At 44.6% G+C, this 20,000-nt stretch overlaps 1 protein-coding gene and 1 long non-coding RNA gene across 2 annotated transcripts in view; one reads left to right on the top strand and one right to left on the bottom strand.

The window, feature by feature from the left end:
* LOC125141117 overlaps positions 1-10,477 on the top strand; it is an 11,041-nt gene extending 564 nt beyond the window's left edge. Inside the window, exon 3 of the long non-coding RNA XR_007140488.1 lies at positions 10,430-10,477. This is a non-coding gene — a long non-coding RNA (uncharacterized LOC125141117). The remainder of the gene's footprint in view (positions 1-10,429) is intronic.
* vps35 (VPS35 retromer complex component) overlaps positions 1-20,000 on the bottom strand; it is a gene marked incomplete in the record, with an annotated part of 29,071 nt that overhangs the window by 1,391 nt on the left and 7,680 nt on the right. The window contains 10 exon segments of the mRNA XM_047812950.1: positions 3,286-3,429; positions 9,803-10,042; positions 11,048-11,227; positions 12,682-12,804; positions 13,365-13,520; positions 15,149-15,356; positions 17,183-17,331; positions 17,477-17,573; positions 17,708-17,817; positions 18,137-18,220. Of these exon segments, the coding sequence (XP_047668906.1) occupies positions 3,286-3,429; positions 9,803-10,042; positions 11,048-11,227; positions 12,682-12,804; positions 13,365-13,520; positions 15,149-15,356; positions 17,183-17,331; positions 17,477-17,573; positions 17,708-17,817; positions 18,137-18,220 (1,491 nt within the window).

Raw genomic sequence — 20,000 nt, 5'->3', positions numbered from 1 at the left:
GACAGACAGACAGACAGACAGACAGACAGACAGACAGACAGAGAACAGATATACTGTATGAAAAGACAGTATGAAAGACAGTTGATGGATGAACAGAGACAGGTAGGCAGTCAGACAGACAGATAGGCAAACAGACAGACAGATATGCTGACAGACAGACAGGCAGACACACTGATAGGCAGACAGACAGACAGACAAGCAGACACACTGATAGGCAGACAGACAGACAGGCAGACAGATAGGCAGACAGACAGGCAGACAGACAGAGGCAGACAGACAGGCAGACAGATAGGCAGACAGTCAGACAGACAAGCAGACAGACAGGCAGACACAGATAGGCAGACAGACAGACAGACAGGCAGATAGGCAGACAGACAGACAGGTAGGCAGACAGGTAGGCAGACAGACAGGCAGACGCAGACAGATAGGCAGACAGACAGACAGATAGGCAGACAGGCAGATAGGCAGACAGACAGACATATAGGCAGACAGACAGGCAGACAGACAGACAGACAGACAGACAGGGGCAGACAGACAGACAGGGGCAGACAGATAGGCAGACAGACAGACAGATAGGCAGACAGACAGACAGACAGACAGGGGCAGACAGATAGGCAGGCAGGCAGATAGGCAGACAGACAGACAGATAGGCAGGCAGGCAGATAGGCAGGCAGGTCATAATAAAGACAAAAAGGAGTAAAACAATGTCATGCTGTTTTAAGGAAATAAACAACTCTGATGTGTGATGAATCTGAGTTTCTGACTTCATCCTGAATTTAAATATTTTCCACTAAGCACGTGTTTTATTTCGCAGGATGTGATCAGCAGGACTTTATGTAAACCTTCTGCTCGGCTTAGATACAGTGCGCAGATAGAGAAGCTCCACAGAGCAGCGAATAAAGAGACATTTATTAACAGACAATACACAAATCCGGCCTTCCTGCATGAAATGAAGAGGAAGCGGAGAGCACGAGAGGAAGACGGGCGCGAAAACATCCATCTGTTTTGCAGCTCTTTACACCGGAGAGACTCGTAAAGGCTTGAAAAGGCTTAATGTAAGTCATGTCTGAAAAATCCCGGTGAGCAGAAATGCTAGGAGATGAAAGCACAGAGAGACCATGTGCTTGTGGTCTCCTGTTAAATTACAACAGGAGAGAGTTCTGCTTCTGCGAGCGAGAGAGCGCCGAGATGAGGCGGTAATGAGAAGCCGGCTGCAGCTGGGCACACCTGGAGTGCACACGAGCGAGGGCCAGATAGGACAGGAAGAGAGAGAGAGAGAGTTCTCCTTTTAATCAGAGCTGTGTGATGGGATGTGGTGACCGTGATGTGCTCCGGGAGACGCCGTGTTGCTCCCAAGCGCTGCAGTCCAGCAAGGAAAGTGTACAGAGAATACAAACATATTCATATCAGCTAGAGGACACGAGTGAGGTTTAGTTCTTTTCTGCAAAATATATCAAATACCCGTCCCGACCCTAGGGGGCGCTAATCACTGGCTACAAAGTTCTATACATTAAGGTACAAAAAAAAAAAACCAACAACAGGGTGGTGTTATAAAGTGGAGTTATTTTTACCATCTTGTAGTTGTTCTTAAGACTCTAATTCCTCTTAATCAACAGCTTTAATAACAATGACAAGTTTTTATTAATTAAACACTATTATTTATCCATCGCCAGATACTTTAAATGTCGCCCTTTTTCGTGCTAAATATTAGGCTAAAAACCACGGTGTGAAGTCTGTTGTCTGTGTTACAGCAGTATAGTAAATTATGACGTATTACGGTGTGTGAATGAATAAACTTTAAGATAAACATCTCAGCAGCTCAACAAACATCAATCTCTGTCTGATCTTCAGCTTACTGTTGTTTGTGTGGGGGGATGAGGGAGGGCACTACATGCATATGTGTACACACACACACACACACACACACACACAAAGACACAACCAGACTCACACAAACACACACAAAGACACAACCAGACTCACACAAACACACACAAAGACACAACCAGACTCACACAGACACACCCACACACAGACGGACAGACACACCCACACACAGACGGACAGACACACCCACACACAGACGGACAGACACACACACACAGACGGACAGACACACCCACACACAGACGGACAGACACACCCACACACAGACGGACAGACACACCCACACACAGACGGACAGACACACCCACACACAGAGGGACAGACACACCCACACACAGACGGACAGACACACCCACACACAGACGGACAGACACACCCTTCTTTCATCTCAGTGCATTTCTAGACTTCGAGATCTCAGATATGACCTAAATCCTATTGAACATATTGTAAGACTAGTGTGTGTGTGTGTGTGTGTGTGTGTGTGTGTGTGCGCCTCTGCTGGATAAATAAATGGAGGAATAACCACTGATTGTGAGCCCGCATGCTGGTTCAATATGTCTGGTTCTCTTTGATCATTTTGCAGAAATGGATTTAATGTTGAAAAGGAAATGTGCACATGCACACAAACATACACACACACAAAACAAAAACAAAACATATACACACACAAAAACACAAACATACAAAAACACACAAAACATACACACACAAAACATACACACAAACATACACACAAAAAACAAACACACAAAAACACAAACAAAGATACACACAAAAACACACACACACAAAAACGCAAACACACACAAACACATACAAACCATACACACACAAACAAACATACACACAAAAACACAAACAAAGATGCACACAAACACACACACACACAAAAACAAAATATACACACACAAAAACACAAAGATACACACAAAACCATACACACAACAACATACACATCCACACCAAACACTAGACCAAATTTTCACTCAGTCGGCAAGAATCTATAGTTTTTTGTTAAAAGAAAAGCACAGAAGGAGCAGGATATAAAGCGGTGATAAATCGGGTGTCAGTGAAGTTTAATGTGCAGCAGCGCAAGGACACAAAACACTAAAGTGAGAAAAATAAGCTGATATAAAGTCCTAATGAAAAAGTTCAGTCTTCTTGTTTTCCTAAATACTTATAACATTTTTATCAGATCAACAATGAAGCAGCGAAACAGAAAAGAACTCGTTCCTGGGTTTGGAGCTCCTTTACGAGTTCAGCTACAGGAATGTACAGAGAAACTAAACACTGCTACGATTCCTTTAGTGTGATGCTTCATTAGGTGTAGAAGAAGGAAAGAAAAAGACGGGGATTAAATGTAAACATCAGAGTCGTGAGCAGAAGAGTGGAGCGTACCGCATCGTTCTCTCGCTCGTAGAAACACACGTAACGGTTAAGGATCTCAATGAAGAGCTGCACTTGTAGAGACGGATCCATGCACTGGTTAGCGATCTTCAGGGCCTTCTTTAAGCATTCCATCACACGCTTCCCGTCACGGATCTGTGTGAGAGAGAGAGGGGGAGAGAGAGAGAGAGGGGGAGAGAGAGAGAGAGAGAGAGAGAGAGAGAGAGAGAGAGAGAGAGGGAGGGAGGGAGAGGGAGAGGGAGGGAGAGAGAGATGCTTTGAGCAACAAGCTGTCTCTAGATACTTAAAACCCGTCGCTAAGGGCAACAACAGCATCACTACCAGATTGTTGTGTTGTGTAGGGTAGGGCTGCGTGTGGTGTAGTGTAGTGTGGGGCTGTGTGTAGTGCAGTGCAGTGTTGTGTGTAGTGTCGTGTGTAGTGTTGTGTTTAATGTAGTGTAGTGTGGGGCTGTGTGTAGTGTGGGGCTGTGTTGTGTGTAGTGTTGTGTTTAATGTAGTGTAGTGTGGGGCTGTGTGTAGTGCGGGGCTGTGTGTAGTGTTGTGTTTAATGTAGTATAGTGTGGGGCTGTGTGTAGTGTGGGGCTGTGTGTAGTGTTGTGTTTAATGTAGTGTAGTGTGGGGCTGTGTGTAGTTTAGTGCAGTGCAGTGTTGTGTGTAGTGTTGTGTGTAGTGTTGTGTTTAATGTAGTGTAGTGTGGGGCTGTGTGTAGTGTTGTGTTTAATGTAGTGTAGTGTGGGGCTGTGTGTAGTGCAGTGTTGTGTGTAGTGTGTTTAATGTAGTGTAGTGTGGGGCTGTGTGTAGTGTGGGGCTGTGTGTAGTGCAGTGTTGTGTGTAGTGTTGTGTTTAATGTAGTGTGGGGCTGTGTGTAGTGTTGTGTTTAATGTAGTGTAGTGTGGGGCTGTGTGTAGTGCAGTGCAGTGTTGTGTGTAGTGTTGTGTTTAATGTAGTGTAGTGTGGGGCTGTGTGTAGTACAGTGCAGTGTTGTGTGTGGGGCTGTGTGTAGTGTGGGGCTGTGTGTAGTGTGGGGCTGTGTGTAGTGTGGGGCTGTGTGTAGTGTGGGGCTGTGTGTAGTGTGGGGCTGTGTGTAGTGTGGGGCTGTGTGTAGTGTTGTGTTTAATGTAGTGTAGTGTGGGGCTGTGTGTAGTGTTGTGTTTAATGTAGTGTAGTGTGGGGCTGTGTGTAGTGTAGTGCAGTGCAGTGTTGTGTGTAGTGTTGTGTTTAATGTAGTGTAGTGTGGGGCTGTGTGTAGTGCAGTGTTGTGTGTAGTGCAGTGTTGTGTGTAGTGTGTTTAATGTAGTGTAGTGTGGGGCTGTGTGTAGTGTGGGGCTGTGTGTAGTGTGGGGCTGTGTGTAGTGTGGGGCTGTGTGTAGTGTGGGGCTGTGTGTAGTGTTGTGTTTAATGTAGTGTAGTGTGGGGCTGTGTGTAGTGCAGTGTTGTGTGTAGTGTGTTTAATGTAGTGTAGTGTGGGGCTGTGTGTAGTGTGGGGCTGTGTGTAGTGCAGTGTTGTGTGTAGTGTTGTGTTTAATGTAGTGTGGGGCTGTGTGTAGTGTTGTGTTTAATGTAGTGTAGTGTGGGGCTGTGTGTAGTGCAGTGTTGTGTGTAGTGTGTTTAATGTAGTGTAGTGTGGGGCTGTGTGTAGTGTGGGGCTGTGTGTAGTGCAGTGTTGTGTGTAGTGTTGTGTTTAATGTAGTGTGGGGCTGTGTGTAGTGTTGTGTTTAATGTAGTGTAGTGTGGGGCTGTGTGTAGTGCAGTGTTGTGTGTAGTGTTGTGTTTAATGTAGTGTAGTGTGGGGCTGTGTGTAGTACAGTGCAGTGTTGTGTGTAGTGTTGTGTTTAATGTAGTGTAGTGTGGGGCTGTGTGTAGTGTAGTGCAGTGTTGTGTGTAGTGTTGTGTTTAATGTAGTGTAGTGTGGGGCTGTGTGTAGTACAGTGCAGTGTTGTGTGTAGTGTTGTGTTTAATGTAGTGTAGTGTGGGGCTGTGTGTAGTGTAGTGCAGTGTTGTGTGTAGTGTTGTGTTTAATGTAGTGTAGTGTTGTGTAGTGCAATGTAGTGTGGGGCTGTGTGTAGTGTGGGGCTGTGTGTAGTGTGGGGCTGTGTGGTGTTGTGTGTAGTGCAGTGCAGTGCTGTGTATAGTGTGTGTAGTGCAGTGCAGTGTGTAGTGTTGTGTTGTGTAGGGCTGTGTGTTGTGTGTAGTGATGTGTAGGGCTTTGTAGTGTAGTGTAGTGCTGTGTAGGGCTGTGTGTTGTGTGTAGTGATGTGTAGGGCTGTGTGTTGTGTGTAGTGATGTGTAGGGCTGTGTGTAGTGCTGTGCTGTGTAGTGCAGTGTTGTGTAGGGCTGTGTGTTGTGTGTAGTGCTGTGTGTAGTGCTGTGTTGGGCTGTGCAGTGTAGTGTGTAGGGCTGTGTGTACGGCTGTGTAGTGCAGTGCAGTGATGTGTGTAGTGTTGTGTGTAGTGTAGTGTTGTGTAGGGCTGTGTGTTGTGTGTAGGGCTGTGTGTAGTGCTGTGCAGTGTAGTGCAGTGTTGTGTGTAGTGATGTGTAGGGCTGTGTTGTGTGTAGTGATGTGTAGGGCTGTGTTGTGTGTAGTGATGTGTAGTGCAGTGCAGTGTTGTGTAATGCTGTGTAAGGATGTGTAGTGTAGTGTTGTGTAGTGCAGTGTTGTGTGTAGTGTTGCGTAGGACTGTGCAGTGTTGTGTTGTATAGTGCAGTGTGTTGTGTGTAGTGTTGCGTAGGACTGTGCAGTGTAGTGTAGTGTAGTGTAGTGTAGTGTAGTGTAGTGCAGTGTGTAGTGTTGTGTGTAGACACAAAGCAGAAGACCTCCGTTTGCTGCTTAATGGTTACATGCCCCTACGTTTCCACTGAAGTTCAGCACATTAACTGGGTCTCTGTGAACCTTTAAAGAAAGGGGTCATTTTGTTCAGAACAGAACATTGTGTACCAGGAAATGACAGGAGCAATGTGGCGTCGCGCCGGACTGTCCTTTATGTTCTGTGTGCACAAGCATGTGTGACACAAAGCTGCTTCAGATGGGAGATTTTCTCGACCCGATGCAATTCCGAACGTCTTTCTCCACCCGTTGGTTTCCCCAGACATCTCCTCACTGCTTCAGTTCCTGTGTCCTGCTGTACTGAGATTCAGCTCCATGAGCTCTGTATTCTGCTGCCTTTAGATAAACACTGTATCTTCATCACCATCAGATTCTCCAGAGCTCGAATATCCTGCGGCTTCTTTCGCTCAGATGTTCTGTTTAAAGTCGTTTTGTGTCCGATAAGTGACCTCTGAATCGAATGACAGAAATGAGTCTTCATGTTGTGCTGAATATCTCAAGTGGGCTACAACGTACTCACCGCCGTAGTGTACGAGATACGATCCCACCTCCTTGTGAAGAGTGAATACGACTTTTGCGTTGCAGCGAAATCGTCCACCTCGGTGACTTCGTATTAATCGGTAAAATCTCTAAATCTCAAGGAACAAAAGTCTGTAAACACTCAGGACTCTTTAAAAATGTTAAGTGCTTCTTCTCGATTAAGTGCACCGGTGTGTTATTGTGCCGGAGGGTATTTCTGAAGGTCATTTCTCCTGGCGCTACACCGCTGTGCCGTATCTGCTCGATTAGTGCTAGCTTCCTGAATGTTAGCAGATGCAAATGAACAAAGAAAACGCGTGATGGGATGAAACCTGTGCAGCGAGCGACGACTTCGCTTCGACACCTAAAAGATTAATCGAATCAAATCGGATTACACAGACGGCACCGAGCTGAGAGAGAGAGAGAGAGTGAGAGATTTCCGACACTCATCTTTGTGTTAATATGCCGTACCTGCTCTAGAAACTCACAGGATTATTCTTTACCTTTTCTATCAAACGGAGATTAAATTCATATTTGGACGAACAATTTAACTCTAAACAGACCACTGAATACTGGGATTCTGTAGTTAGAGGATTCACACTGCTCCTACTTCACCTGGGTTAACACTAAATCCTGGGTTTGTGTAGTTAGAGGTTTCACACTGCTCATACTTCACCTGGGTTAAGACTGAATCCTGGGTTTGTGTAGTTAGAGGATTCACACTGCTCCTACTTCACCCGGGTTAACACTGAATCCTGGGTTTGTGTAGTTAGAGCTTTCACACTGCTTTACTTAAGACGCCGAGGCGCTTTTTTCCTTCTTGATAGGTGAGTAACGTTGGTTTTGCTTTGTTACACAGAACTAATATATGCCTTTGTCCTTTACATCATTATGCTTGTGTGGCATTTTTGCTTGTTTGTTTATCTACAATCGTATTGTTCTTCCCTTCAGCTATGATAAAGACACATTTCTTTCCGTTAGTCGCCCGGGTTACGTATGTATGTGTGGGCGGAGCTATCGATACAGGGGTGGGACCCGTTTGGGTTAGGGGCGTGTTTGTTTTGGTGCTTTCGAACGCCGACGTTGGCTTTCAAAAATAGGAGACCCCACCTTTAAACCCTGTGTCAACGCCGACGGTTATTTTCGCAGCAGGATAAAATGTAGAATAGAGACTTTTTCGAATGAAATGTAGTAGAGACGATCGGAATCTTAAACCGGTGAGAAATCGTCATGTCCGCCATCGTTTTATAATCTAGCATGTCTGTAATAAATCTCTGAGCGACGTTCACGTGTGTTATTTCACTGTTTTTAGCTTTAATTAGTGCTTCATCCCATAGCGCATTTTCCTCCATTCACACCTCCGCATAAATAAACAAACGACTCCTAATTACACCCTGATTTTGTCAGTGCCTCTGGGTAAACATGTAGCAGTAGTAGTGCTGTAAAGATGAGACCCTAATCTGAGGAGCACTGATCTTTTCAAAGAGCTTCAAACACATCCACAGCACACCATCATCATCATTATTACTCATAATCAAACATTTTATTTCTGCTCGCGGTTTCATTTCTCGACATCGCTACCTGTGTCTCGACTCGTCTGGATTGCCCAATACCTGGATTTTTTTAAACAGTAAACAATCAAGATCTTACAGTGTTGAGCAGAAGAACAACCTCCACAGGAGCAGCTATTCAATATAATCCAAAGTTTAATAATCCATCACACTGCCCTCTGATGGCTCGACGTACAGTACTCTAGCGTCTAGTGTTTGATCGAACGCAAACGTCTTTACTAAACAGAAGTACAAGTCATTCAGCACTTGCTTTAGTATTCTTATAAATACTGTCAATTTTTTAAATGTTGAGAGATAAATCACGTGATTTAAGCTACTTTAAGAGAATCCATCAAAGTGCTGTCTTGAAAAATGATCATTTTCTCCTCCAGCGTCGGTGCCTGGTCGTCCCTGGTAGCCACACCCCTCATCCTCTACATAAACAAGTGTTCCACGTCGCACACTTGTGGTTTTTTTCGGCTGAATAAGGGGCTTTTTACACCCGGTCACTTCCTGTGTGTTTTCTGTGATCCGATATCTATCCGACGGCAAAAAGACCAGGTCTAAATGTCCTCAGAAACGTTTTGGAGACGGATATAAACCCGATGGTACAAACCCCTTCAGGAGGAGGTCTGGGACGCGTTTCAGATGAAACTGGACAGGTGTAAATGAATGTGGTTGTTCGAGCCACGTACATCAGCGCTAAACTCCTCCCAAACGGAAGGACGTCACTCGCAGGTGATCTTTCACCCAGGCGTCTCGTCGGGGCTTAAAACGCGCTGCTGCCGCCAGCGAAAACGCAGCAAACAGTAAACGCTGTTTTTGTAGCATAAACGTCATAAACAGTTTTTCGTCTTCTTTTTGATCGCGTTCTGAAAACCACGTACACCAAAATGTGTTCTGTTTCAATCACCCCGGAAATGAGGTCAAATATATTAGCATTTTGGGCGGGAGTAGAAAGATCGGATCGATATCCGATTCGCCGAGACGCGTTTATGTGGCCTGATGTAAATGGTACAGTTTTAACAAATCAGATAGCTATTGGATCAGAGAGAACACACGAAGTGACCGGGTGTAAAAAGGCCCCAAGTGAATGCTTCAGGTTCTTGATCTGCACTTCTTCTTCTTCTTGAAGTTTTCAGTATGAACTCACGACTCACGTTATTTATATACACAACAAGGAACAGTGTGTGAGCGTATCCGATTTGGGACAGAACTGTAATAGTGATCTGTGCTTTGCACTTCTTTTCAGGACTACTTCAGGATCGGTCAGGACGTATTCATCCGTGTTCTCGAACAGCAGCTCGGAGAGTAGTGCAGGTTTACAATAACGTTGTCTATTTAGAAAAGGCTGCAGTAGGAACAGGAGGTCCGGGATGGGTTGTAGTCATGGTAACCCACATCTCCCCTTTACTGGAGGGTCATTTCAGCCAATCACAGCGAATTACTTATATACATATCTCTCTCTTTTTTTTTTAACGTTGTGTATAATCAAAAGCATCATCACAATATTTACTATCTTTATATCAGACTGCTTTATGACGTGTTCATTAATCGTATACAGAGTAGCCGCTCTGAGACACGGCGGCAGTCGCTCTGCTCAGGCTCCACCCACCTCGTCTCCGTTCTTGTCGACGTTGCGTCCGGACCAGAAGAGATGAGCGCAGATGCTGACCGCACGGCACTGGTCGGGTTTCTTCAGCAGTTTGGAGGCAGCAAGAGCACACTGGGTTCTCAAAGGCTCGTGGTTCTCCTCACTGAAACAGCGCATGCGCTCGAACGTGCCGATGATCAGCGTGATGGCTGCGAGCTGGGCTTTAGAGTCACTGATCTCATCCTCATACAGAGAGAACGCCTGGGGGTGGGGGGTGGGGGTAGAGAGAGAGAGAGAGAGAGAGAGAGAGAGAGAGAAAGAGAGAGAGAGAGGGGGAGGAAGACCAATTGACAGTGAGACAGAGGCAATGACCGAGCAAAAATGAATGGGATGCAAAATAGAGGAAGATGGAGATAAAACCAGAGAGAAATGAACATATACATGTAGACAGACAGAAATTCATGCAGAAGAGACACACACACCCAGAGACACACAGACAGACACACACCCAGAGACACACAGACAGACACACACCCAGAGACACACAGACAGACACACACCCAGACACACACAGACAGACACACACCCAGACACACACAGACAGACACACACCCAGACACACACAGACAGACAGACACACACACACAGACACACACACACACACAGACACACACACACACACACACAGACACACACACACACACACACAGACACACAGACACACACAGACACAGACACACAGAGACACAGACACAGACACACACACAGACACACACACAGACACACACACAGACACACACACAGACACACACACAGACACACACACAGACACACACACACAGACACACACACACAGACACACACACACAGACACACACACAGACACACACACAGACACACACACAGACACACACACAGACACACACACAGACACACACACAGACACACACACAGACACACACACAGACACACACACACACAGACACACACACAGACAGGCAGAGAGACAGACAGATGTTCTCGAAGACTAATAAGAACATTCAGGTGCAACACTCAGCTCTAGGCTGAAAAATTTCTTTCAAATGTGTTTTTTTCCCTCAGGAATTTCCCCCACTGCTGAGTGAGGCCAGTACACTCGTGTCTCGTGTCTACGTTTCACATTCTCCCGTCGCCGAGTGTCTCACCGTGAGCCGCTCTTGCGTCATTACTCTGACCATCCCACCCCCACCCCCTCTCAAAGACACGGCTCAGATGCCGCCGCCGTACCTGGGACATGAACTCGTAGGCGACGGTCTCATGGTTCTCGAAGCCGATCTCCCCGGCAGCGAGCGCCCCCTGCAGGAAGAGACGCAGAGGCAGCTCGGCCAGCTCGGCCTTGATCAGAGCGCTGATGGTCTGATGGGCGAAGGAGAAGATCTTCTGGCACTTCTTCTCCCACTTATCGTCCTGCAGCGGAGAGGACATAAAGAAAAAAGAGAGAAGACGACTGATTCAGAGAAGTGATGAGTCATGCGAGTGGGGTTGAGCTGAGCTAAATGTGATGGGGAAAAAAAAAAAAAAAAAAAAACCCATAATGATTCAAAAAACAACCTCAAAAAATAAATAAATAAATAAATAAAATCAGCTCTTCTGATGACTACAAATCAGGAGATGAGACAAGACAAGAGGAAAATTTCATCACATGATCAGGGCTGATGACATTTCTAAAACGCTTTCTGGTCTAATCGCTGGCTCATTGTTAGGCAGTCGGTGACTACGTCTGCCGTCTCCTGAGGTGAACGCCTGAGGCAAGAGGAACAGGAAGCCCAGAACACACACAGGCGACTTTATGATGTGTTACTCTGCCATTTCATCTCCATACACCACAACAACATGGGAATTTTTATTCTCTGGGAAAAAATATATAAAAAAAAAAAACAGACTCACGACAAACATCTAGTGACGTCAATCGCACGCAAGCACAGATCCGGCTGAACAACTCAGAGCGTCTCACTACATGCAGGGGACGCAAACTTAGTCATAGAGTCTATTTTCAATTCGTTATAAATTTTTATTATGACATCACAAGTCACCGACGCGTGTATAAAGTCGTTCACTTATTGGTCGCAGAATTCAGGACTGGGGCTGAATTTTACTCTCATCAGTAGAAACGTCTGATCTGTTTGGGGGGGGGGGGGGTCTAAAGATCCAATGATTGGCAACTAGAGGAAATATTTTTTTCTGAATGCAGCTGGATGGGAGAAAAAAGAAAAAAAAAAGGATGAGGGGGAAAAGTGTGAATCTGTTAAACCCATTCATGAAGGAAGGAGCGAGGAAAGGAAGGAGGAGATAGAATGAACAATTGAGGGTGAATAAGAAAACATCCATTCAGTTCATCCCTCCGTCCATGTAGAAAGGCAGGGGGGGAAAGAAAAAATAAAAAGAGGAAATAGAGAAGGAGAATGAGGCAAAAAGCAAAAAGAAGGCAAAGACATCAGTTTCATCCATCCATTAAAAGAAAGAAAGAAAGAACGAACAAAATGGGAAGGAAGGAAGGAAAGAAAGACAAACAAAAAAATGAAAAAGAAAGAAAGAAAGAAAGAAATGAGAAAGAAAAAATGAAAGAACGAAAGAAAAAGGAAGAACGACAGAAAGAGGGAAAAGATGAGAGTATCCAAGAAAAAAATGTGACAAAATGCATTAATATAGAAGAAAAATGTTATACATGAATTAATCTGCTAAATAAAATCAGTGTAATGTGTGTTTCTCTTAATGAAAGTGTCTGACTGATCTCAGGTCTGTCCTGTAGCCCCACCTACAATAACACCACACTGAGCTGATAAGGATGAGTGGTCACTGGTCCGTGTGTGTGTGTGTGTGTGTGTGTGTGTGTGTGTGTGTGTGCGTGTGTGTGCGTGTACCGAGGAGGCGTTTTCTTTGTAGCGAAAGGCCAGCTGATAGGCGGCGAACACCAGTGGGGGCAGCGTGTAGCGGATCCTCTGATTACCCCCGGCTCCGAAGTGCTTCCTGGCTGTGTTTAATATCTGTAGGAGGTATGAATTAGGATGAGAAACTGTAGGATGTGTTTGAATAATTCATTGCTCCATAACAGCGAGACGTCTTCTGTAGGTGCAACAGATTCCATATTCATTAGAGACTCATTAGGACAATTTGGAGCGTTCTGTTAGAACGGCATACATGATGTGTAGAGAGAGGGGGGGAGAGGGGGGAAAGGGGGGGAGAGAGAGAGAGAGAGAGAGAGAGATGGGGAGTACTACACACCAGGTACTGTACTGATGTATAGGTGTATAGGGGGAGTACTACACACCAGGTACTGTACTGATGTATAGGTGTATAGGGGGAGTACTACACACCAGGTACTGTACTGATGTATAGGTGTATAGGGGGAGTACTACACACCAGGTACTGTACTGATGTATAGGTGTATAGGGGGAGTACTACACACCAGGTACTGTACTGATGTATAGGTGTATAGGGGGAGTACTACACACCAGGTACTGTACTGATGTATAGGTGTATAGGGGGAGTACTACACACCAGGTACTGTACTGATGTATAGGTGTATAGGGGGAGTACTACACACCAGGTACTGTTGGTCCGGATCGTCTGAATGTAACAGGTGGATGAAGCGACCCACTAAACTCTGCTCCTCTGCGAAGTCCTCCGGGTCGGGATCCTCAGCAGGCTGATCTGGCTGATCCTGGATCAGTGTGGACACCAGGTTCAGGGTTGCGTCCACCTGCAAAGAAAAACACACAAACAGCATTGAGAGAGAGAGAGAGAGAGAGAGAGAGAGAGAGAGAGAGAGAGAGAGAGAGAGAGAGAGAATGAGAAGACAGGAATGAAAAAGGAGATAGAAGCAAATTGACAGAATGGAGACAGATAAACGAGACACAGGCAGACAGACAGGTACAAAGAGAAAGACACCATGAAATACGCATCCAAATGAAAAGCTTTAACACACCACACACACACACGTAGTGAGTTAATGAGAGACCTAAAAAGATGCAGAAAGACAACCTAGAAGAAAAACTAAGAGAAAGAGAGACAGACAGAAGTCCTAATGACATCCTAATAACCTCTATAATGTGGTCCACAGGGAGCAAATGCATGCTGTCGCTCAGTGAAACCGCTCTGATAAACACATCGCAGGTAATAAACTTTAATAACCACGTTGACAAGATCATCACATGCTCGGCTGAATTCTACACGAAAAGCAAATGAAACAAAACCAAGAACTTTTTTTTTCACCTTTTTTTTCCTGTTAACTCAATTATAGCATTTTCATTATCGAGCCACTTCATCTAGAACAAACTACTTTAAACGCTTCTCCCCCTGCTAACACTCCAACCGAGTCACTGCGTGTTTGGGAACATACATTTAAAAAGAAAAAAAAACAATGACGAGTCCTTAATAAAAGAAACAGAGTGAAAGAGAGAGAGAGAGAGATAGTGCGCAAGTGAGAGAGCGAGAGAGCGCGCGAGTGAGAGAGCGCGCGAGTGAGAGCGAGAGTGAGAGAGAGCGCGAGTGAGAGAGAGCGAGAGAGTGCGCGAGTGAGAGAGAGCGAGAGAGTGCGCGAGTGAGAGAGAGCGAGAGAGTGCGCGAGTGAGAGAGAGCGAGAGAGTGCGCGAGTGAGAGAGAGCGAGAGAGTGCGCGAGTGAGAGAGAGCGAGAGAGTGCGCGAGTGAGAGAGAGCGAGAGAGTGCGCGAGTGAGAGAGTTAGAGAGAGAGAGAGAGTTAGAGAGAGAGAGAGAGCACATATTAAAACTCAACAGCACTCTGTATACCTGTGTGTAATAATCAGTTATAAAGAGCTCAGTGTGAAGACAGAGCAGAAGCTGATAACATGAGCTGGTGGAAAAGTTCCTCCAAATTCACAAAAACTCAGTTTACAAATCAATAACTCCCTGTCAGGAAGAGCGAGTACCAGAGAGTCTTCCTGAGACGTGTGTGCACTCGGTGACGTGAAGGTTCTCGAACACTCTGCTCTACCGAGCCAAAGGGAAACACACAGCGCTGCAGAAACTCCTGAAGATTTGCACCGATTAACAGATAAACCTACCTTAGTATGTAAAACTCACGTCTAGTTATTAATATAAATATGGAATGAATTCTTCTGTAAACACTTCAGTGCTCATGTTCAGGTGATTTGGGTGCACTTCCATGTGTGTGTTTATAAAGTGTGTGTGAACTCGGCACTGTGTTTAGTTTCTCAACCCTGCATCCAAACATCACCTGCTCGATTCGATGGTGGACTCTGTACAGGGAGTGTCAGTAATTGTACACCTACAACGTGACCTCTGTGGAAGGAATCGATCATAAAACTGCAGCTAAGGGCGAAGCTAAGGGCGTGTTCCCGTCTGCGTACCTGCTCCTGACCCAATATGGTGGTGTTGTAGTCCAGCGTGTTGCTGAGCACGTAGCAACTCATGCTCTTGCGTGACTCGTAATCGAAGTACTCGAAGAGCGGCGGGAAGTGTTTGAGCTGCAGGACCGTCAGGATGTTGTTGTAGGTATCCACAGGAATCTTCAGCAGCCTGGTGAGCTCCTTGGATACGGCGCTGCTCGTCGCGATGCTGCACGACAACACACAGATTAGCAGAACGCGTTAATGACCTTCACGCTGAACACAAAAAAAAAGAGGCACTTTTTAGACCGAGCTACTTCCAGCTCAAGACCAGTTCAATATGCGACAGCCACCAAACTACACGAGACAGAGAACGTGTTTTAAGCCCCGACCGCCCGGTTCCTTACACAAGAGCGTGCGGAACCGTTGTTAGCGTGCCGTTGTTATCGTTAGCTAGCAATACATTTTGACATTACTTCTTAGTTAAGCATAAAAGCCTCTGTCGGTCGAATGCGGTTTCAGTGTTTCAATTCTGTCTGAATTCTGAAGAACTAAAATAAGAACCTGTCAAAGTGGCGGTCGCTTAGCGGCGCACGATTCTGAGCCGCCACTCTCCGCTGCGTCTGCTTTTAAATTTTAAAAAGCATGGCGGTAACAATGACTGCATAAAAAGGGAACGCTGCTGTACTTTTGAAAGCGTGTGACATTTCTGAAGCTGCCTCTAAAAAAAAAAAAAAAAAAAAAAAAAAAAGGAAGATACAAGCAAAGGAAAAAAACCCCCCCCAAAAACAGCAACAAAAAAAAAAGAAATCGGAGGTGACCTTCAGCCCGGCGGCGTCCGTGTGGGGAGTGAACCTCTCTGACTGTAATTAAAGGAGAGGCTTTTCTTTTAAAAAAAAAACAAAAAAACCCCGGCTGGGCAACACAAAGCTCTCACCCTCACAATGAAGTCTCAGGGTATTTTTTTTTCCCTCTCCTCGTTATATAACCTGCCTGGAAAGGAAAAAAGTCTGACGGCGTAAATGCAACAGCAAGTAACGATTAGCATCAAGATATTTTTAGCCCAAAATAAAAATGCCCTCAGGATTATTTATTAGTGTAAGTACAATAGACGTGATTCACAGTTCACGGGTTAATCGTGCGGGGGTTTGACGGCTTCCACACCGTCTCCAGTGATGGATTTTTTTCCCACATTAACACCAGAATACGCTAGAGTGAGTAATCGCTTAAAAAAAATCTCATGCTAAAAACGGAACGTGGATCGGTTTGAATACGGCCGTGTTAAACGGAGTCGCCAGGAAGCCCCGCCCCTTTCCTACAAACACACGCGGCATTGTCAGATAAGGATTAAAAAAGTGCGATTTTTTTTAATTTCCCGTTTAAAACATTTTTTAACATTAGCATTCGAATTTAAATTAGCATAAAAGTTGCACAAACATGAAACGAAAGCTGCTTAGCATTGTTTACGTGGTAGCTACGAAGCCGTGCGAAATTAGCGAAGCACATTTTACACTACATTTGTCAACAATAACGGGATAAAGAATGAAACTATTTTTTGTCAGGACAGCGCTAAGCTTATGCACAAGTTTTTTTTTTTACTCTTGACTATAAACCAACAATTCTATTCTATTCTATTTATTTATTTATTTTTTAAAGAGTTTTAGTGCAATTTGGGTGTTTGGGTTTTTGTTTTTTTTAAATAAATTTGCAATGACAGTTTTCCTTCATTGCTGGCTTTGTTTTAATAATAAATGAAGAGAGTGATTTACAGACAACATTATTATACGATAAGAAACTTCGACACCTCTGATCGTGTTAATGCTTCGCAAACCTTTCGAATTATTATTTGGACAATGTTCCAGTGTCGATTGTGCCAAATCGTTCTCTCAGTGTTGTGTGATGTTACACCACTTGTACAGCTAGGGAGTGGAAAAAAAAAAAATCAAAGTGAATTGATTCCTTGTTTATCGTGGACAACAAAGCAGAAGATCCTTTGTGCTTATTTTCTAGGCGTTAGAGCTCGTCTGGAATGAGCGAGTCCACTGTTCCACTCACTGTTCCAGGTTGAGCTTGTTGAAGATCTCCACGGTGCTCTCCAGAACCTTGTCTACGTAATCGACACGATCGGGGTAGCACTTCATAGCCAGGTTTATGAGGGACACTTGCAGAGACACCACGTCCTCTGACGGCATGTCCTGACGAGACTGAAACACACACACACACGTAAACACAAGCGTACACACACGCGCGCACAAACGCACACGCACGCACGTGTCATTACAGTAATGAGTCTTTTTTTTTTTTTTTTTTTATTGCCGATCCTTTCCGTACGGGAGATAAATGAAGTACCTGGATGACTGTGGCCACTTGCTGAGAGAAAATATCAAAGAGTTTGATTTCAGCTGGGATTCCAGGTCCATCTTCTCTGTGAGCAAACAGAGCCAACCTGCAGAGAGGTAGGGAGACGGTAAACAACAATAAAATAATGACAGCCTGTAGGACATGGTAATAACACCTGTGTGAAGCAGAGCGAGTGTGTGTGTGTGTGAGTGAGTGTGTGTGTGAGAGAGAGAGAGAGACCTGTCAATTAGAGCTATGATGATGTTCTTGACATTGACGTGTTGGTGGAGCTCTGCACACGCTCGGAGAAACGGGTTCAGGGTCTGGAGGTGGAACTCGTCTGGAAAGACCTGTGGAGAAAAAGAAAGGCAGTCGGGTTACATAAGCCTGTACACACACACACACACACACACACATATATACACATATACACACACACACACACACACACATACACACACATACACACACAACTTGTTTGCTTTAACCACTTAAACACAAAAGCTCTTTGTACGCCTGTGTGTCTGAATTGTAAAAAGCCCGGCGTGAGGCTGCAGTGCGGTCGAGCGCGAAGCAATTAGAGAGCTTGAGGCGACGGGAAAAAAAACGAGACATCAGAGTGAAAGGAGGCATCCAAAGTGTGTGGTGTTGTGTGCTAATGTTCTCTACCTGTATAATACACTCCATGAGGTACTCCTGAGCCAGAGAATCTCTGCAGTTCACCACCTGCTCCAAGACTCCTGCCAGAACAATCTGAACACGACACAACAATCAGAAGGACAGTAAAAAGGTCAAACTTATTCTCGCTAGTCCGACACTGTACGATAATTATACATTCAAAAGGCTAAAAATCCACATCTGGATGAACGAATGAATGAGAGGAGAATATCAGGTCTGAACAGAAGCTTACACGTGACCTGGAAAAAAAAAAACAGAACTGCTTTGAAATTATTTAGATATTTCTTTTATGTTTAATACGGCGGATATAACAAATTAGGCTTTAACATCGGGGGCTAAAACAGATGTTTTATAGACGTTATGTCTAGATGTTTCACATTGAGGTCTTTTCCCTCACACGTGCAGTAAGATACAACAAAATATAACTAGCGTGTCTAAATGTAACTAGCCGTGACGAGGCAGAGGCTCACGGATTCAACACGTCTTTCCATGGGACACGGCTTTCGTTCGTGTCCGAGTGCTGCACGGGCCAAGAAAGCCGAAATTCTTTTATTACAAGAGGTCTCTGCTTAGTGAGGGCTCATAAATCTCATGTGACCCCTGTAATTTTATCTCTTATTGATATTTAAATGCCTACGAATGTTAATCGTTTTTTATTACGCCAATGAAAACAAAAATGTAATAATTTTACGAAGAATTTGCCAAACGATGTCATACAGAAAGCTTTATTAAATACTGTTAGAAAATTCATCGGAATTTGGAAAGCAGGAAAGTGAAAGAACACTGAAAATGCTGATAGATGTGTTATGATGTCATAAAACACAAGAGCCAATCGCATTTCAGTATGCAAATTCTGTCCAGGGAAAATTTTGTGGCACCTAATAACCATTTTTACAGAATGTACAGTGAAGCAACTTATTATTGAATGTAAGGGGAAAAAAAAAAACCTTGAGTCTGTTTTTTTTAAGCCTCGTCTCGGTCATCGGTAACGAACTCGTTCAAAACACGAAAAGTTTGATCGAGATGTTCAAGTGTCTCATGATGAAGTATCTGAGGACAGAAAGTCCGTCGAGATCTCGGCTGAAGAACCGCCGCTTTATAAAAAGAGCCATTAAACCCACAGCGTCTCTCTTCTGCTTAATAACGAGGACAATTCAGGACTCAGGAGGCTGTGTTTACAGAGCTGATCGATTTCATCGGCTCGGTCAGTGTGTCGGCTTTGTCCTGACGTCCTACACGGGCAACCTGTCACGAATCCTTATTTACGCTTCTATAACTATTTGCGGTATCGATCGTATAGTGTATAAATACAGCAATGAGCTCGAAACGTCAACTGACGATTCAGGTGAAATCCTGTGGAAACGGAAAGGAACCGAGGGAAGAACGTGCAGTTTTATTAAAACAGTAGAATAAAACAAACCCACGACGATGTGGATCACGTAAACCGAACGCACTTGATTTACATAAATGCTAATATCTACTGCAAGACTCTCCAGGGAGCAAAAACTTCAGCAGTCGGTGATTATGGTGCAACACGTGAACCAAGGGGTTCGGTTTAATAAAAGAAAATGACACTCGTCAGAGCGGATCATGTTCACCTCACGAAGGAATCAAATGAGTAGATTCGATTCATTGGCTATTCGATTCGGCCATTCGATCCTCCGTAATACACACAACACAGCATTAAATGTACTACTAAAAGGACTTTAATTCGTTTAGCTACATTTTTACTTACATTATTGACATGTTTAGCTCAAAAAAATTGATTTGATATCGATTTATTTCTTTTGAAATATTTTCACGATGGGAAACGATTCATAGGGGAAAATGAGTGATTCGTTCCTTACTGCTGTTC

Source organism: Tachysurus fulvidraco, chromosome 1, assembly GCF_022655615.1.
Source record: "Tachysurus fulvidraco isolate hzauxx_2018 chromosome 1, HZAU_PFXX_2.0, whole genome shotgun sequence".
In the NCBI taxonomy this organism is placed as follows: Eukaryota; Metazoa; Chordata; class Actinopteri; order Siluriformes; family Bagridae; genus Tachysurus; species Tachysurus fulvidraco.
Note: the sequence above shows the minus strand (reverse complement) of the source record. Positions and strands in the feature narration are given on the sequence as shown.